Raw genomic sequence first — 19,725 nt, forward strand, 5'->3', positions numbered from 1 at the left:
ATTTTTATTTGCAATATTGCCAAAGACACAAAATACCTAAAATGCACGGATTCCAAGGAATTTTAATCCGAAAATTTCCAAAAAGTGTTGGAGAGAGGGGAACTCATCTCCTCTATGCTGGTATCTTTCCTAATTCGTGGCGTTTAGGTAAGATTAAAACTCTTGACGTCTTCTAGGACCTATAGTAACATTTTATGACCGATAATTTTGTAGAATATTTTGACTTGCTACGATCTTGTTTAAAGGGTGATTTTAACCATATTTAAAAAAAAAATGGACCAAAAAGACCCCTTTTTTGACTCGCATAAGGTTTAAAATTAAATATTCCTCGTATTTTAATTTGCAATATTGCCAAAGACACAAAATACCTAAAATGAACGGATTTTGAAGAATCTCAATTTGACATTTAAAAACAGGAAAAAAAGAAAAATGTGGAAGAGGGGGGTACTTGGCCCCTCTATTTTGGTTACTATGCTATAAAAACTTTCAAAACGCCAATACATGTGTCTTCTGCTTTTTATCTCTACTTTCATAATATGTCGGATTTCCCGGTAATTATAGAAAAACATTTTTTTTTTATTTTTTTTTAAGTTTTGAAAAAAGAAGTAAAAATTATTTAATAATCGTAATATTTATTATTTTTTTGTATATTATTTAAAAAAATATTTTTTTTTTTGAGCCTCAACTAACAATTTCCCTTTCTTTTTCTTTCAGTTTAAGCATTCTCCTGTTCTAATCTGTTTTCAAAAATGCGAAGCTCTTTTGTTCTATTATGCCTGGCGGCCGTGTGCCTTGTCGGTGGCGCCCAAGCTGCATCCTATAAGCGAGGCGATAAAATCTCCGAACATTTCAAACAATTGGATTTGGCACCCGAGGAAATCGATCCCAATGTGGCGCCCTTGGATAGTGAAAATGAAGTGATTTTCGATAGTGAAATTGTCGATCAGGCTGAGGAGGAAGCTGTGGCCGCTGCTGCTGCCATTACCGAAGAAACACCCGTTGAAGAGGCGGCTCAATCTGTGGCCACCACGGCGGCACCGGTTACCACTGCTGCTGCTGCGGCAGCTGCCACTGAAGCTCCCGTCAAGGTCGAAGAGGAGTCACAAAATGTCTTGGCCAAATACTGTAAATGTAGTGGCAACCATTGCGATTGCTGTCGTAACTTCAATTTGCCCTTCATTCCCGTCAAGGGACCCGGCTGTGCCCGCATGAGTTATTTGGGTAACGAGAAAATGGCTGTCAGTTTGAAATATGGCGATCTCACCTTGATTACCAGGACTGTGTCGAGTGAGTGGGATATGGAAATTATTTTATTAGGCAGGGTATTGAATTGTGTGTTTTTGAAATTTTAGGTAGACGTGCCCGCCCTATTTGTGTTGGCCTCCCCGGTGGCTATTCCCAGTTCTGTGGCCGCATTTATGGTCTCTCCAAGGCCAGTGAAAACTTCAAGGCTTGCTTAGGTTTTGAATTGCGCGCCGATGATGAGGTGGAGGCTGCCTTGCGTGTATCTTGCTTCAAGTTCGGCAAAGATGGTTTGAAGGTGGCCGATGCTGAACCTCTGCCCAGTGAGGCTGTGAAGCAGGAGGAAGATGATGATGATGATATTTTCGGTTTCGGAGGTACGGAAGAAAATATAACTTTTTTAATTTAATTATTTATTTTTATTTAATTATTTTGTGTCCTCCAGGAGCTGGTGACGATGATGAGGATGATTATGATGATGATGCCGAGGATGAAGAACCCGAAGATGATGATGATGATGCCGACACCGATTATGCCGATGATGATGACACCGAAAATGATGAAGCTCCTGCCGATGCCGACTATGGCGGTTTCAGTTTAGCTGGTCTCTTGGATGAGTTGGACGATGACGAAGATGATGATGACACCAAACCGGTGGCCGCTTCACCTGCCACCACAGCTCCCGTGGATGCCACCCGCACCGCTGATGCTGCCCAGAGCAAGGATGAAAAAGGTACCGAAGCTGTTGCCCAAGCCACCGAAATGATGGATGATGCTGCCACCATGGCCGACACTGTGGCTCCCGCCACAGAGACCACAACGAGCACCGTTGCCAAAACGAAAAAAGCTAAAAAGGCCAAGAAGAACAAGAAAAAGAAGGCTGCCGAACCCGAGGGCGGTGATTTCGCCTATGAACTTTTGAATGGCCTACTGGATTTTTTCAACTAAGCCTGCAGCCAGAGGTTGCAGGCATGCTAGGCAATAGTGTAAATACAGTCTTTTGAGAGGTGTCTCATGGGTGCAAAGTTAATAGAAAAAAAAATGTAGCTTTTAATTTAATTTATAGAAAAAAAGGAGGAAATAATTTATTTAATTTAAAATGCAAGCTAATTTATTTTTTTTTTTGTAAAATAATTTAATTTATTGAATAAAATTAGAAAAGAATTTTAAACAAGTTTTTTTCTTAAATTAATTCTTAAATTAATTAAAAAGAATTAAAAAAACCTTTATGTGATACTACACACGCTCAATAACTGAAAATCGTGGTAACATCTGAAGGGATAGAGCAGATTATCGCCTCACATATAATCGTACAACTTGGGCGCCACGGAGCAGGCACATTGCCGCCAGACACAATAGAATAAAGGAGCTTCCCCTTGTTTGGGAGTAGATTAGAAAAGCGGAAAGCTTAACTTGAAAGGAAATGAAAGGGAAATTGTCAGTTGGTCCTAAAGAAAATTATTTTTAAAATAATTTATTTAAAAAAAAACATATTTTTAAAAAATATAATATTTTAATAATATACAATATATTTAAATATAATATTAACAATATTAAATTTTTTAAAAATAATTTTTTAATAAAATATAAAAAATATAATTTTTTTTAAATGAAAAAAAAAAAAAAAAAAACTACAACCAACTTTAGACTGCTGTCATTTCTAAGCCACTCGTCCGACATCTGTTAAAATTATTCCAGTGACAGCTCATTCCATTGTTAACAAGTGTACAAAAGCATTTTGCTGAGAATTTTCCAGAAAAAAAAGTTATTCGTGATGGAATTCAAGCGTGACAATGAGATTTCTTTACATTTGGTTGGAAAACAACAAGTGGCTTTCGTTAGAGCATTCCAGCATTTTAAGGGTGAATAAATCTTTTGTAGCTCGAACCATCGCTCGTTACCGTAATACTGGTAACCTAGCCCGACCCGACGTCAAGGAAGTGGACGGAAGAAAACAGCAGCAACATCAGCAGAAATGGTTCGAAAAGTAAAGAAGCGACTTGATCGAAACTTGCGTCGTAGTGGCCGAAAAATGGCTCGCAATATTCCATTCGGCACACAATTGAAAAATGAGCTCGGGGTAAAGCTATTGTGTTCCAAAAAGTGTAAGAACTTACACCGCAACAGAAAGAAAATAGACTCAAGAGAGCTAAAGAGTTGCTTCGCTTGGCCGAAAGTGGTGAACTGCCGAATTTGGGTTTCTCCACTCCGATAAGAAAACATTCGTTGTCCAGCAGTTTGTAAACAAACAAAAACAAAATGATCGTGTTTACTTGCCAAAGAGGTCAGCTGAAAATGTGCACCTTCGAACCCATGGTTGGCCACCAGAACTCAAGCGCCGGTCATGGTGTGGGCCATATCATAACAGCCGATGATTGCTCCCCGCTCGTATTAATCGACCGTGGCATCAGAATAAATGTCGAATATTATCACGAAAATATTGTGGAGGATGTATTAAAGCCTTGGGCATGCAAATATTTTGGCTGCAAAGCTTGGACATTCCAACATGACTCAACACGCGCTATCCAAGAATGGTTACAAAATGAGGTTCCCCGCTTCATTTCCAGCGCAAAATGGCCACTAAAATCTCTGGATACCAATCCGTTGGACTATTGTGTCTGGAGTATTTTGGAAAGCAAGTTTGGCACTAAAAATACCAAAGTGTCGATAACTTCAAGCAAGCTCTTCGCCGGGAATGGACCAAAATACCGTAGAGCAACATTCAGGCAGCATGTGACGGTTTCATTGGCCGTTTGAAGGCCATAATTCGTGCTAAAGGTGACCAATGAGATAAAAACTTTACTTATTCTAAAATTTGATGCTATTTCCGGCATTTTTTGCTTTTTTGCTTATGGTGTGTGACTTTGTTGCCGTTTTTTTTATCTCACCCGTATTAAAAAAAAAAAAATAAAAACATTTTTAGGTCAGGAATTTTTTAAATTTTTTTCATTTCCTGACCTAAAAATGTTTTTATTTTTTTTTTTAATACGGGTGAGATAAAAAAACGGCAACAAAGTCACACGCCATAAGCAAACGTGTATTTTTTATTATAAATTTTTTTGAAGGTCACTTGGGTCTACCAATGTTGATTTTTTTCAAGGCCTTTATATAGACCTTTCAATGTTTTTTAAAATAATAAAAAAAAAAACAAGTAAAAAGCTGTACATTCGGCTGGGTCGATCTTTGAATACCATCCACCATTTGGATTGAATTTGGCAATTTTCAAAAAAAAAAAAAAAAAATCCGTTAAAAAGTTTGTTAAAATCTTAAAAATACCACATGTTGCCGTTATATTAGGATCTATATGACGACGTGGACCTGCATAAGCAAACTTTTGTTATAAACCATTATAATACTGAAATGCAAAACTTGAATAAAGAAATTCGGTGAATAATGTTGCTAGAATCATCCAAATACCGAATATCGGGGGGTACGGTTATATGGGGGCTGTACGAAGACGTGGACCTGCACAGGCAATTTTCTGTCATAGGCTGTAGTACCCATTACGAATTGCAAATACCAAATTTGAAACAATTCCGATGAAGAATGTCGCTAAAATCATCAAAATACCGAATATCGGAGGGTACCGTTATATGGGGGCTATACGAAGACCTGGACCTGCACAGAGAATTTTCTGTCATAGGCTGTAGTACCAATAACGAACTTCAAATACGAAATTAGAAACAATTCTGGTGAATTATTATTCGGCTAAAATCATCCAAACACCGAATAGCGGGGTGTACCCTTATATGGGGGCTGTACGAAGACGTTCACCTGTATAGACAATTTTCTGTCATAGGCTGTAGTACCTATTACGAACTTCAAATACCAAATTTGAAACAATTCCGGTGAGTATTGCCCCTAAAATCATTAAAATACCGAATATCGGGAGGTACCGTTATATGGGGGCTATACAAAGACGTGGACCTACATGGCCCATTTTCGGTTTTATGCTGTAGTATCTATTACGAACTTCAAATACGAAATTAGAAACAATTCTGGTTAATGATTCAGCTAAAATCATCAAAATACCGAATGTAGGGAGGTACCGTTATATGGGGGCTATACAAAGACGTGGACCCGCACAGAGAATTTTCTGTCCTAGGCTGTGGTACTCATTACGAACTCCAAATACCAACTTTCTCAAACATTTCCGTTGAATGATTCAGCTAAAATCATCAAAATACCGAATATAGGGAGGTATCTTTGTATGGGGCTATACGAAGACGTGGACCTGACCTGTATACGCGATTTTTTGTCATAGGCTGTAGTACCTATTACGAACTTTAAATGTAAAATTCGGGTAAAAATATCGCTAAAATCATTAAAATACCGAATATCGGGAGGTACCGTTATATGGAGGTTATATGAAAACATTGACCGAAATGGGGGCATTTACGAACCTATCCTGCCTACTGGCAAAATGCACATGTGTGTAAAATGTTAGCCTTCTATCTCTATTCGTTCCAAAAATAGCGTGATTATAACAGACCGACACACAGACAGACGTACATCGCTAAATCGACTTAGAATTTTACGCTGATCAAGAATATATATATACCTTGTCTGACATGAGTATTTCGAGGATTTACAAACGGAATGACAAAGTTAATATACCCTCCATAGAATAGTGCAGGGTATAAAAAATAAATAAAAATATTTTTTTAGGTCGAGATTTTTTTTAGTCCTATTAGGCTTTTTGACGTGTATTAAAAAAAATAAATTTTTAATTTTTTCAAATTTCCCAGTTATAAATTTAAATTCAAGCTGCTCTATAGAGAGACTTTATTTAATGCTCTAATTTGCGTCTATTTTCGCCGGAATCTGAATTCCATGACAACTTTGGGGAACAATTTCATCGCAATTCTCTATGGAAAGGGGGCAAGCAAAACACCCTCTCCTCTCCGGTGGTGTAAAATAAATATTCTTCTAAAATATATATTTAACAATTTTAAATTTTCAAATAAAATTTCTAAACTTTTTTTTTCATTTCCTCCCCCACAGTTTTGGTTGGCATTTTTTTTCGTGAGGATGGCGATAGTGATAACGAGAAATATGTTAACAAGTTTAACACACACTCTTAAAAAGGCGTGAATACAGCTGGAATTGCCATGGGGGGAAGTTATGACACCCTGCCACTTAAGGGTTACATGGCTCAGAAAAGAAAAAAAATCAAAAAAAAAACATTGTAAGTTGTTTGAAGTTGTGGTGGGATTTTCATATCTTTAAGAGCGAACTTTTTACAAGTGGGTAACATCAAAATAATGAAGAAATGAAGAAATAAAAAACGGAACGAAATCTGACCCAGTTTACTGAGAATATGAGCACGTGTTGGAAGAAGGCGGCGAAATAAAACTGAAAGCGAATTAAAATCACCTAAAAAGAAAGTTGTTGAAGGAAAATGAATTCATTTAAACTAAAGCATACTTTTAGGCGTTGACTATGCCAATGCCAAGCAACCATCCAACCAACCAACCCAACCATTTATCTGATGTTCACCAAAGCCATTCATCCACGCATATGTTGTTCTCGAAAACTCAGTTATTTGAACTTTTGCGGAAAATCTTCATAACCTAATTGCCCCAAACCACGTGTCACAAATACCGCCACACACTTGTGACCCCTCAAAAATACCGGTATTTGTTTGCCTTCCCTCCACAAAAACAAACTTTTTCAATTTGGCAATAATCCATTATTGTGTGAAGTAGTTTTGTGGTCGTTAAAAGTTTTCCATTTTCATGGTTTTTCGATTTCAATGTGTAAATAAATTACAGCAACAACGACAACAAAAAACAACATGGGAACTGTTATTACCAATTACGTAGCCCAGAAAATATTCAAGCGGACTTGTTTGGTAGGGGCTTAGGTTAGACATAAACATGTTGCATTGTTGAAAACTGTAATCAAAATAATTTTTTGGTTGGTTGTTCTTCGTTTTCGGCTGGTGGGTGTGAGGTATGCGGAATTAGATATGGGTGGTATGAATTTGGGGTAGGCGGGCAGGTGCAGCACAGTGGTGGAAGTTTGAGAAAATTATAAAAATCTGGATTTTTAACGACTGCTTTTTTTGAGATATATTTTCCAAGGATGTAGATTTTTTTTCCAAGGACCTTTACACTACATAACGGCGAGTTTTTAGGAATATTTATAAGGTTTTTAAATGATTTTTTAAAGACTAATAAATTGGGGTTGTTAAAGAAGAGTTTTCCATGGACCTTCAAACTTAAAGAAAGGATTTTCTTTTTTTATAATTTAGACAGAAACATTTAAAAAGATTTTCCCAAGGAGCTTCCCAAGGAGCTACAGATTAAAAAAAGGATTTTTTTTTAAATTTAGAGAGACAAATTTACGTAGATTTTTCAGAAGTTTTATTCATGGAGCTTTAGACAAAAAAAAAAAAACGAGACGATTTTTAAGAAATTTTTTTTCAAGGACTTTCTTCGTAATAAAGGTAAGTTCTTAAGAAAAATGTTCCAAGGATCTTCGAATAAATTATTTGTTTATTTCCCTGACCTTCAGGTTTTTTAGAAGGATTTTTCATAAGAGGGATGTTTCAACAAATTTTAATAATTGAGAATATTGATGAAGATTTTTTTACAAGGATCTTCATTCAAATGAACTTAGATTCTAAAAGACAAATTTTTGAGGAAAGAAAGAAAGAAAGAAACGTAAATTTTTAAGAAGATTTTTTCTCAGGATCTTCGGATTAATTAACGTGGATTTTTGAGCTAACGTGGATTTTTAATTTAATTTTTTAAAGGACCTAATAATTTGGATTTCCTCTTTTCTTAGGACCTTCAGACCAATAAATGTGAATTTTTTTACTATATTTTTTTCACGGATCTTCAGACGAATAAAAAGTGATTTTTTTAAGAAATTTCTTCTATAGACCTTCCGACTAATAAACGTATATTTTTAAAGAAGATTTTTATAAGGACCATCAGTCAAAGTAATGTAGCCTTTTTATGAAGATTTGTTTCCCATGACATTCAGACTAATAAATATTTATTTTCTAATAGCAATTTTCCAAAGGATTTCTAAAGAACTCTCAGGGCAATAATCGTAGTGTTTTCCAGGGAGATTTTTCTAAGGATGTGTTTGATAACGAGATTTTTTTTCACGGATCTTCAGTCCAATAAAAAGTGGATTTTTTAAGAAAGGTCTTCTAAGGACTTTAGACTAATAAAGATAGACTTTTTAGGAAGATTTTTCCAAGAGCCGTCAGACAAAGAAACGTAGATTTTTAAGAAGATTTTTTCTCAGTACCTTCAGGCTAATTAAGGTGGATTTTTGGATTAACGTGGGTTTTTTCTAATAGCAATTTTTAAAAAGGAGCTCCTGACTTATTAACATCGATTTCTTTTTTTTTCTAAGGACCTTCGTACTAATAAACGTGTCTTTTTAAGGAAGATTTTTTGTCAAGGACCTTCAGACTTATGAACGTGATTTTTTAAGAAGTTGTTTTCAAAGGCATACAGACCAATGAACTTAGATTTTCAAAAGCTTTTTGAAGGTGCCTTAGGGTTTAATAAGACTTTTTTCGAGGACCTTCAGATTAATAAACGTGTATTTCTTAAGAAGTTGTTTTAGAGAAACTTGAGATAAATAGACTTGGATTTCTTAAGAAGTTGTTTTTAAGGATCTTCAGATTAATAAGCATAGACTTCTTAAGAAGTCTTTCCAAGGACCTTCAGATTGACAAACGTGAATATCTTTGTTTTCAAGGACCTTGAGATAAATAAATATTGATTTTCTTAAGAAGTTGTTTCAAGGTTTTCAGGTAAATAAACATTGAATTCCTAAAAAGTTGTTTCAAGGACTTCAGATTAATAAACGAGAATTTCTTAAGAAGTTGTTTTCAAGGACCTTCAGACTTATAAACGAGGATTTCTTAGGAAGTTGTTTCAACGATTTTCAGAAAAATAAACATTGAATTCCTAAGAAGTTGTTCCAAGGACTTTCAGATTAATAAACGAGGATTTCTTAAGAAGTTGTTTATGAGGACCTTCAGACTAATAAACGAAGATTTCCTAAGAAGTTGTTATCAAGGACCTAGATTTTTCTGAGGACCTTCAGATTAATAAACATTGGTTTTTATAGAAAATATTTCTTAGGATCTTCAGACTGACAAAGGCGAATTTCTTAAGTTTTCATAAGAAGAGTTTTCCAAGGACCTTCCTCCAAAGGACCTTTCAGAATAATAATCCTTAATTTTGAAAAAGATTTTCTTTCAAGGACCTTTAGACTTATAAACATAGATTTCTTTTAAATGGGTTTTTAGGGATTATCGATCTTTTAAACCAGAAGTTTTTAGAGGAGTTTCTCAAGGACCTTCCGATCAATAAACCTGAATTTTTTAGAAGATTTTTCCAATGACTTTCAGAAATATTTTTCAATGTTTTTTTTTATATTTTTATGTCATTTTTCATTTTCATCAGACTTTATATTTTTTGAAGGGACATCAGTTTTTAAATTAAATATTTTTAAAAATATTTTTTTAACCCCAATCAGACTTTTAAATGTGATTTTATAAAAAATTTTTCAAGGCTCATCAGACCCTTAAACGTGGATTTATTAAAAATATTTTTTTCAAGGCTCACAGACCTATGAACGTTGAATTTTTAAAAATATTTTTTCAAGGCTCATCAGACCTTTAAACGTGGATTTTTTAAAAATATTTTTTCTAGGTTCGTCAGACCTTTAAACGTTGATTTTTTAAAAATATTTTTTCTAGGTTCGTCAGACCTTTAAACGTGGATTTTTTAAAAGTATTTTTTCAAGACTTATCGGACCTTTAAAAGAGGATTTTTTGAAAATATTTTTTTAAGGCTCATCAGAACTTTGAACGCGGATTTTTTAAAAATATTTTTCAAGACTTATTGGACCTTTAAACGTGGATTTTTTGAAAATATTTTTTCAAGGCTCATCAGAACTTTGAACGTGGATTTTTTAAAAAACATTTTTTAAGGCACATCAGACCTTTAAACTTGGATTTTTTAAAAATATTTTTTCAAGGCTCGTCAGACCTTTAAAATTGGATTTTTTTAAAAAATATTTTCTCATGTTTTTTTTTTAATATTTGTTCCAAGGACAATCAACATTTCCTAAGGACCTATAGACTAATAAATACATTTATAGTTTTTTTAGTGGCATGGAGATAAGTTTAATAATCTCTAAATGACACCACATCATAGTAAGAGTGTTAACCCACATAAAACTCCCCTCCTCCACAAATGCTGATTCCTTAAGTGCATCTTCCCACAGAATATTGCCTCGACACAGCTGGCATATTATTGTGATCTTTAACATGGCAAAATTCAGTTGTTATCTTTGAATGTAGGTGTGCCTCCTCTATGTACGTGTGTGCGAACATGTCTGCGAATTTGTGTAGCTGTGTGCGCGAACAATGTTGGCAATAACCGTTAAGGTAAACAGTTTGCAAATGGGCATAGTCAAATGATGTTGGCTTGTTTTTTATATCATTGTTGATGTTTACAGTGCCAACAACAATGGCTTTTAACAAACACACACACACTCATACACAGCTGAAGTAACATGTATTGTTGTTTTTTGCTTTTGTTTATCGTTATCGTCATCACTTTATCGCATTGCACATCACATCAAATGATTTTTAAAGCGGGCATTATTGTATTATTGCAACATAGAGTGATTGGTGTTGTTGTTGTTAGATTCAACATGTTCCATATGCACCTATATTAGAATGCTCCTTTAAAATATATTTTTTTGAAAATCTACGATCAAAGGCTTGCTATTCCTTGGAGAAATATTCTTAAAAACCGATGTTAAAAGCTCCGATGGGTTTGAAGGTTTGATAGTCATCGAAGAAATATTTTAAAAACATCGAAACTTGAATATTCTATGGTCCTCGAATTTTTTTAATCCACGTCCAAATGTTCGATAGTTCCTGAGACAATATTCCTTAAAAATCTTAGTTGAAAGGTTCGATGTTCTTCGAAAAGATGTTCGTTATAAATCCATGTTTGAAGGTTTGATGGTCATCAAAGAAAACTTCGTTGAAAATCCTGGTTAGAAAATTCGATTGGCCTCGAAAAAATAATACCAAAAAAAAATCACGTCCAATTTCTCGAAAATTCCTGAGACAATATATTTTTAAAAATCCGCGTTCAAAGGTTCGATGGTCTTCAAACAAATATTCTAAATAAAACGGGGTTTGAATGTTTGATAGTCCCTGAGAACATATTCTTTAAAAATAAAAGGTTCGATGGTCCTTTAAAAAGTCAGGTCCTTTAAAAATTCAGGTTCGATAGTTCTCAAAGTAGTATTCTAAATAAAAGTCCAGACTTGAATGTTTGTTAGTCCCCGAGAAAATATTCCAAAAAAAAAAAAATCAAATTCAAAGGATCGATTGTCGTTGAAAAAATATTTTATTAAAATCCATGTATGAAAGTGCGATGGTCCTTAAAGGACAAATTTTTAAAAGTCCAGGTTCAAAGGTTCGAAGGTCCTCGAAGGAAAATCCTCAAAAAATCCAGGTTGAACGGTTTGATGGTCCTCGAAGAAAAATTCTCTTAAAATTCAATCTGCAAGGTTTGATGGTTCTGAAGAAATGTTCGTTAAAATCCAGGTTCGAGGGTTCTCGAAGACATATTTTATGAAAAGCCAGGATCGATGGACCTTGAAGAAAAATTCTTTAAAAAAAACAGGTTTGAAGGTTTAATGGGCCTTCGAGAAAAAGTCTTTGAAAATCCAGGTTTGAAGGTTCGATGGTCCTCGAAGAATTATTCTTTAATCATTAAAAATTATTCTTTAAAAATCCAGGGTTGAAGGCCTGATGTTCCTCAAAGAAATATTCTTTAAAATCAAGGTTTGAAGGTCTGATGGTCCTCAAAGAAATATTCTTTAAAAATCCAGGTTTGAAGGTCTGATGGTCCTCTATGAAATATTCTTTAAAACCCATGTTTGAAGGATCGATAGTCCTCGAAGAAATATTCTTTAAAAATCTAGGTTTGAAGGTCTGATGGTCCTCAAAGAAATATTCTTTAAAAACCCATGTTTGAAGGATCGATGGTCCTCGAAGAAATATTCTTTAAAAATCTAGGTTTGAAGGTCTGATGGTCCTCAAAGAAATATTCCTTAAAAGTCAAGGTTTGAAGGTCTGATGGTCCTCAAAAAATATTCTTTAAAAATCCATGTTTGAAGGTTCGATGGTCCTCGAAGAAATATTCTTTAAAAATCTAGGTTTGAAGGTCTGATGGTCCTCAAAGAAATATTCTTTAAAAATCCAGGTTTGGTCCTTAAAGAAATCTTTAAAAATCCATATTTGGTCCTTAAAGAAATCTTTAAAAATCCATATTTGGTCCTTGAAGAAATATTCTTTAAAAATCCAGGTTTGAATGTTCGATGGTCCTCAAAGAAATATTCTTTAAAAACCCAAGTTCGAAGGTTCGATGGTCCTTGAAGAAATATTCCTTAAAAGTCAAGGTTTGAAGGTCTGATGGTCCTCAAAAAATATTCTTTAAAAATCCATGTTTGAAGGATCGATGGTCCTCGAAGAAATATTCTTTAAAAATCTAGGTTTGAAGGTCTGATGGTCCTCAAAGAAATATTCTTTAAAAATCCAGGTTTGGTCCTTAAAGAAATCTTTAAAAATCCATATTTGGTCCTTAAAGAAATCTTTAAAAATCCATATTTGGTCCTTGAAGAAATATTCTTTAAAAATCTAGGTTTGAAGGTCTGATGGTCCTCAAAGAAATATTCTTTAAAAACCCATGTTTGAAGGATCGATGGTCCTCGAAGAAATATTCTTTAAAAATCTAGGTTTGAAGGTCTGATGGTCCTCAAAGAAATATTCTTTAAAAATCCAGGTTTGGTCCTTAAAGAAATCTTTAAAAATCCATATTTGGTCCTTAAAGAAATCTTTAAAAATCCATATTTGGTCCTTGAAGAAATATTCTTTAAAAATCCAGGTTTGAATGTTCGATGGTCCTCAAAGAAATATTCTTTAAAAACCCAAGTTCGAAGGTTCGATGGTCCTTGAAGAAATATTCCTTTAAAGTCAAGGTTTGAAGGTCTGATGGTCCTCAAAAAATATTCTTTAAAAATCCATGTTTGAAGGTTCGATGGTCCTCGAAGAAATATTCTTTAAAAATCTAGGTTTGAAGGTCTGATGGTCCTCAAAGAAATATTCTTTAAAAATCCAGGTTTGGTCCTTAAAGAAATCTTTAAAAATCCATATTTGGTCCTTAAAGAAATCTTTAAAAATCCATATTTGGTCCTTGAAGAAATATTCTTTAAAAATCCAGGTTTGAATGTTCGATGGTCCTCAAAGAAATATTCTTTAAAAACCCAAGTTCGAAGGTTCGATGGTCCTTGAAGAAATATTCCTTAAAAGTCAAGGTTTGAAGGTCTGATGGTCCTCAAAAAATATTCTTTAAAAATCCATGTTTGAAGGTTCGATGGTCCTCGAAGAAATATTCTTTAAAAATCTAGGTTTGAAGGTCTGATGGTCCTCAATGAAATATTCTTTAAAAACCCATGTTTGAAGGATCGATGGTCCTCGAAGAAATATTCTTTAAAAATCTAGGTTTGAAGGTCTGATGGTCCTCAAAGAAATATTCTTTAAAAATCCAGGTTTGGTCCTTAAAGAAATCTTTAAAAATCCATATTTGGTCCTTAAAGAAATCTTTAAAAATCCATATTTGGTCCGTGAAGAAATATTCTTTAAAAATTCACGTTTGGTCCTTGAAGAAATATTCTTTAAAAATCCGCGTTTGGCCCTTGAAGAAATTTTCTTTAAAAATTCCATTTTGGTCCTTGAAGAAATATTCTTTAAAAATCCACGTTTGTTCCTTGAAGAAATATTCATTGAAAATATACGTTTAGAGGTCCTTGAAGAAATATTCTTTAAAAATTCAATTTTGGTACTTGAAGAAATTTTCTTTAAAAATTCCATTTTGGTCCTTGAAGAAATATTCTTTAAAAATCCACGTTTGTTCCTTGAAGAAATATTCATTGAAAATATACGTTTAGAGGTCCTTGAAGAAATATTCTTTAAAAATTCAATTTTGGTACTTGAAGAAATTTTCTTTAAAAATTCAATTTTGGTCCTTGAAGAAATTTTCTTTAAAAATCCGCGTTTGGCCCTTGAAGAAATTTTCTTTAAAAATTCAATTTTGGTCCTTGAAGAAATTTTCTTTAAAAATCCTGGTTTAGTCCTTAAAGAAATATTCTTTAAAAATCCACGTTTAGTCCTTGAAGAAATATTCTTTAAAAACCCACGTTTGGTCCTTGAAGAAATATTCTTTAGAAACCCACGTTTGGTCCTTGAAGAAATATTCTTTAAAAATCCACGTTTAGTCCTTGAAGAAATATTCTTTAAAAATCCACGTTTAGTCCTTTAAAGAAATATTCTTTAAAAATCCACGTTTAGTCCTTTAAAGAAATATTCTTTAAAAATCCACGTTTAGTCCTTTAAAGAAATATTCTTTTAAAAATCCACGTTTAGTCCTTTAAAGAAATATTCTTTTAAAAATCCACGTTTAGTCCTTGAAGAAATATTCTTTAAAAATCCACGTTTAGTCCTTTAAAGAAATATTCTTTAAAAATCCACGTTTAGTCCTTTAAAGAAATATTCTTTAAAAATCCACGTTTAGTCCTTTAAAGAAATATTCTTTAAAAATCCACGTTTAGTCCTTTAAAGAAATATTCTTTAAAAATCCACGTTTAGTCCTTTAAAGAAATATTCTTTTAAAAATCCACGTTTAGTCCTTTAAAGAAATATTCTTTTAAAAATCCTGGTTTAGTCCTTTAAAGAAAAATTCTTTAAAAATCCAGGTTTAGTCCTTTAAAGAAATATTCTTTAAAAATCCACGTTTAGTCCTTTAAAGAAATATTCTTTAAAAATCCACGTTTAGTCCTTAAAAGAAATATTCTTTAAAAATCCACGTTTAGTCCTTAAAAGAAATATTCTTTAAAAATCCACGTTTAGTCCTTTAAAGAAATATTCTTTAAAAATTCACGTTTGGTCCTTGAAGAAATTTTCTTTAAAAATCCAGGTTTGGTCCTTGAATAAATATTTTTCCCTTCCTCTTTAAAGGCCAACCGTTATTTATCCTCCACCATGATATGGACGGAGGTTATAAAAATCCCATTGAAAATCCCTAACCTAGGCCATATGAAGTCCCATCTAATAAAGTTATTAAATGATTTTGGAATTTTCCTTTGTTGATGTGCTGTTGGCCAGAGTGCAATCCCATTTTCCTGTTTTGCTTTGTAGTTCGTGTGTGGGAGAGCAGATTTGTGTTTTTGTTTAATGGGGGCAAAAAAAAAAAAAAAACAGAATTATATTGCGGAATTCAGTCGAGCGTATTTTCCATCTGGTTTATTATTGTTACAGTAGTTTCGTCACGTGCCAATAGAAGGGTGGTTCAGGAAGCCTTCGACTCAAATTTTTACGATTTTGTGAAAAAAATTAAAGGACCCAAAAAAATGTTTTTCCTTTTTTTTTTTTTTTTTTTAATTTAAAAGCAATTGTAATTTTTTTAATTGAAAATTATTCTCCCAACGAGAGCCGCCCTAATAGCGATTACATTGTTGGCGCCTTGTTTTTCTTTCGTTTTGTTGTTGCTCTTGTTGTTTTTTTGATAATGTGTTAAACATGGTGTTTATCAACGCCTCCATGAAAATGTTTTCGTAAACGCTCACGAAAAAGTAGGAAGGGCCAAACGAACACAACGTTTTGACAAGGCTTTAACGTGCCAAAATATTCAAATCGTAGCAGTCAATGAGCCATGGCGAAAAATTGAATAATAAATATTTGAAATAATTCATTAAATATGGCAGATTGAGTGGAACAAATCAAATATTATGTTCAAGGAATGGGCAAGGCCATGGCTATGACTGAACTGTTTCCGAATACCCCAAAAAATCTGTATGTATAAAAGTGTAATAACTGGCAGATTCTTACAACAACCTCGATTTTCGATATAAGAATTCAAGTTAGAAATTCAAGGATTGTTCTTCGAAATCCGATTTTTTTTTGTCCGGCAAGATATTTTAGAAATATAATTAAAACATAGGAGGCAGTTAAATTTTTCTTTCAAAAAAAAAAAAAAAACACAAATTTTGGTCAGAAGGTCTTTAACAATTTTCTTTAAAATAGTTTTCCTTTTGAAAAGCTGCGATTTTGGGTCAGATCTTAAAAAATTCCCTAAAGATCGATTTTTTTGGTGCAGAAAGACCTTATCTCTAAAAGAGTAGTGAAATAACTGACTGAATGAAAATCAACGCCCATACGAGCTAGAATCTTGAAATTTTTCACGAGGGTCAGTCTTGGTGCCTAGGCTGGGTTTTTAGGAATTGGTAATAAAAGGATACGAAAAGTACTAAAATGTACTATATATAGAATATTTGGTATTGGAAAAACAGAATGAGCTAGAATTCTGGAATTTGGAACTATAGTCGCTGATGGATTGTAGGATAGATGTATCAAAAGGTTTTGGGAAAGTCGAATTTTAAGTTACGGAAAAGTTCTAAAATGGTGCTGAACTTCTAAAATGTTATCATTTGGTATTAAGTGAACCGATACAGCTAACAACTTGAATTTTGTTGTGAGAATCGAAGTTTTCGGAATCAAGGAAAGTAAGTTGCTTATATGAAGGTGGTTTTGGAAATGGGCACCGAGTGTACGAACTGTACTAAATTGTACTAAATTTGGGACATTTTGGTTAAGGTGAACGGATAAAACTGGAATTTTGAAATTTTGTTTTGTTTGGCTCCCTGTTGGTGAGAGATTGTACTAAAAATCTGAAATTTGTTATGATGGCCGTTGTTCATGTGTAGTCAGCAACTATGGGAGTGTTTTCGGAAATGTGTACCATAATTGTACAAAAGTACTAAATGGTATTATATTTGGTATTGGGTATAGGGATAGAGATAAGTTCCTGGCATTTTATATTTATATTACCGATGGCATATGTGTTTGAGATTTGGCGGTGGTTTGGAAATGGGTACAAAAAGTACTAAATGGTACTATATTTGATAGTGGATAAAGGAATAGAGCTGAACTTCTGAAATTTTAAATGGATGTCACTACTGGTGTCTGTTTTTGGGAGAAGGAGCAAACGATAACTCCGAAGGGAGTATCCGATTTGGGCCAAAGTTGGTACATCGTAATATTTTTGTCAAACTTAGATCGAGTTCGGAGATGGGCAATATCGGTCCACTCCTTCTGGTACCTCCCCCACAAAAGGTCGAAATTTTCAAAAAATTTATTTTTTGCACAGAAAGTGAAATGATAATCCGATATTGCTCCAACTTTGCACATCCTAATATTTGCGTCAGTGCTAAGTCAGGTATGAAAATGGACAATATCGGTCTCCACCCCCAAAAATGGTCAAAATTTTGAATAATTACAACTCTCATAAAATGTGATGTAAGCGTCCGATTGACTTCAAATTTCACACATCCCAATATTTATATAAACCCAAGGTATGGTGTTAAGAAGGAATATATCGGTCCACTCCTTCAGGTACCTCCCCCATAAATGGTCGAAATTTTCAAAAAATACATATTTTTTGCACAGAAAGAGAAACGATAATCTGATTTTGCTCCAACTTTGCAGTGCTTTGCAAATCCTAATATTTACGTCAGTGCTAGGTCTGGTACCTCCCCCACAAAAGGTCGAAATTTTCAAAAAATTTATTTTTTGCACAGAAAGTGAAAGGATAATCCGATTTTGCTCCAACTTTGCACATCCTAATATTTGCGTCAGTGCTAGGTCAGGTATGAAAATGGGCAATATCGGTCCACTCCTTCTGGTACCTCCCCCATAAATGGTCAACATTTTGAATAATTACAACTCTAATAAAATGTGATGTAGCATTCCGATTGTCTTCAAATTCCACACATCCCCATATTTATATTAGCCCAAGGTCTGGTGTTAAGATGGAATATATCGCTTCAATCCTTTTGGTACCACAGAAAGAAAAACGACGAAAAGCAAAACGCTCAAAGAAGGCGAAATAAGAATCCGATTCTCTTCAAATTTCACACATACAAACGTTTTTGCTAACACAAGATCTATTGTGAAGATGCTATATATCTGCGAAACCCTTCTGGTACCTCACCCACAAAGAGATACAATTTTCAATATTTTTATTTGTCATAAATTGCGAAACAACTCAGCGATTCTTTACAACTTTCTATATCTAAATATATGTCTCTCTGAGATGAATATGGAAATTAAGATTTCCCATAAATTGGATATAAATGTTCGATTTTCTTATATGTTCATAATACTACTTGTATTATATTTATTTAGGTCCGATATGAAATGGCCAATATTGCACCATTCTTTCAAAATCCACTCCATAGAGGGTCAAGAGTTTGAAAATTCATAACAGAAGTCAAAATATGTTTAAATAATCGAAAACTGGCTGAGGGTAAATATCTGTCGGCAAAACCGACCGATACATTTTTACTTGTTTTTTTTTATGGATTGATATTTGCTTAATAAAAGAAATTGTGAAGTTCTTCTATCTTATTCTCTCACCAAAAGGTAATCTCTCTATAGAAGACTAGTATTTAGTTAAAAAGTTAAAGTTAAAAAATGCCGCTAATAAAACGTATTTTGAAGCACTGTCTTTGTAATAAGGCCCATCATACATGAACGCCTTGTCGTATAATAAATATTTTAAAGAAATATTGCTCATACGCTCCCAAGTGCCCTATGATTAAAATTCATTAAAAGGCATTGATAAACGTTGTTATAAGAAAGTATCTTTCACACAATGTGACACATTAATGGAAAATCGTAAACATCCGAATACCTGGTCGTATTATCAACGTTTCAACTTTATATTACTCATACGCCCTATGTGACGATTCCTGAACGAATGGTAGGCATTAATAGTACTTTGGAACAATTTTAAGATCGTGATATCACTGAAAATTGAAAACCTTCTTTATAATCTCATTACAAAGAAAACAGAAACTAAGTACAGGATGGACTATGTCAGCTTAATCATTGCAGTATCTCTCCCACTCAAAAAGAGCTACATTTTCCAAAATTCATAAACATTTAAATTCTGCTCACATCATCTACTCCAAAGAACATATTTTGCAACAAAATATTCCCAAGTAACTCATCTATAGAAATTCTTTTCGTTGTATGCCCATGGTCATATTGCGGCTATGAAGAACAAATATATCACATCGGATGGATAGTATATATGGGACCTATAGCTATATCCGGAACGATTTTCACCAAATTTGACATACTTATTTCTAGACGCTATTTGGTCGCAAGTACCAAGTTCTATTCCATTTGGGCTAAAATTACACGTTTGGAGCACAATAAAAAGCAAATCGGTCGTACGTGCAAAATTCCATACTATTTGGGCTGATATTACACATTTGGTGCACAACAAAAAAGCCAACTCGGACGAAGATATATATGGGAGCTATATCTAAATTTGACCTCAATTTCAATAGGCTGCGTCC

General features: G+C 33.7%; 1 protein-coding gene across 1 annotated transcript; it reads left to right on the plus strand.

Annotated features, from left to right (window-relative positions):
- Positions 1-714: 714 nt before the first annotated feature.
- LOC101895840 (uncharacterized) lies at positions 715-2,406 on the plus strand. The gene is made up of 3 exons (XM_005184009.4): positions 715-1,287; positions 1,353-1,619; positions 1,688-2,406. Exons 1-3 carry the CDS (start codon positions 750-752, stop codon positions 2,188-2,190), a joined length of 1,308 nt encoding a protein of 435 aa, XP_005184066.2. The 5' UTR covers positions 715-749; the 3' UTR covers positions 2,191-2,406.
- Positions 2,407-19,725: the final 17,319 nt, after the last annotated feature.

Source organism: Musca domestica, unplaced genomic scaffold, assembly GCF_030504385.1.
Source record: "Musca domestica strain aabys unplaced genomic scaffold, Musca_domestica.polishedcontigs.V.1.1 2, whole genome shotgun sequence".
Lineage (NCBI taxonomy): Eukaryota > Metazoa > Arthropoda > Insecta > Diptera > Muscidae > Musca > Musca domestica.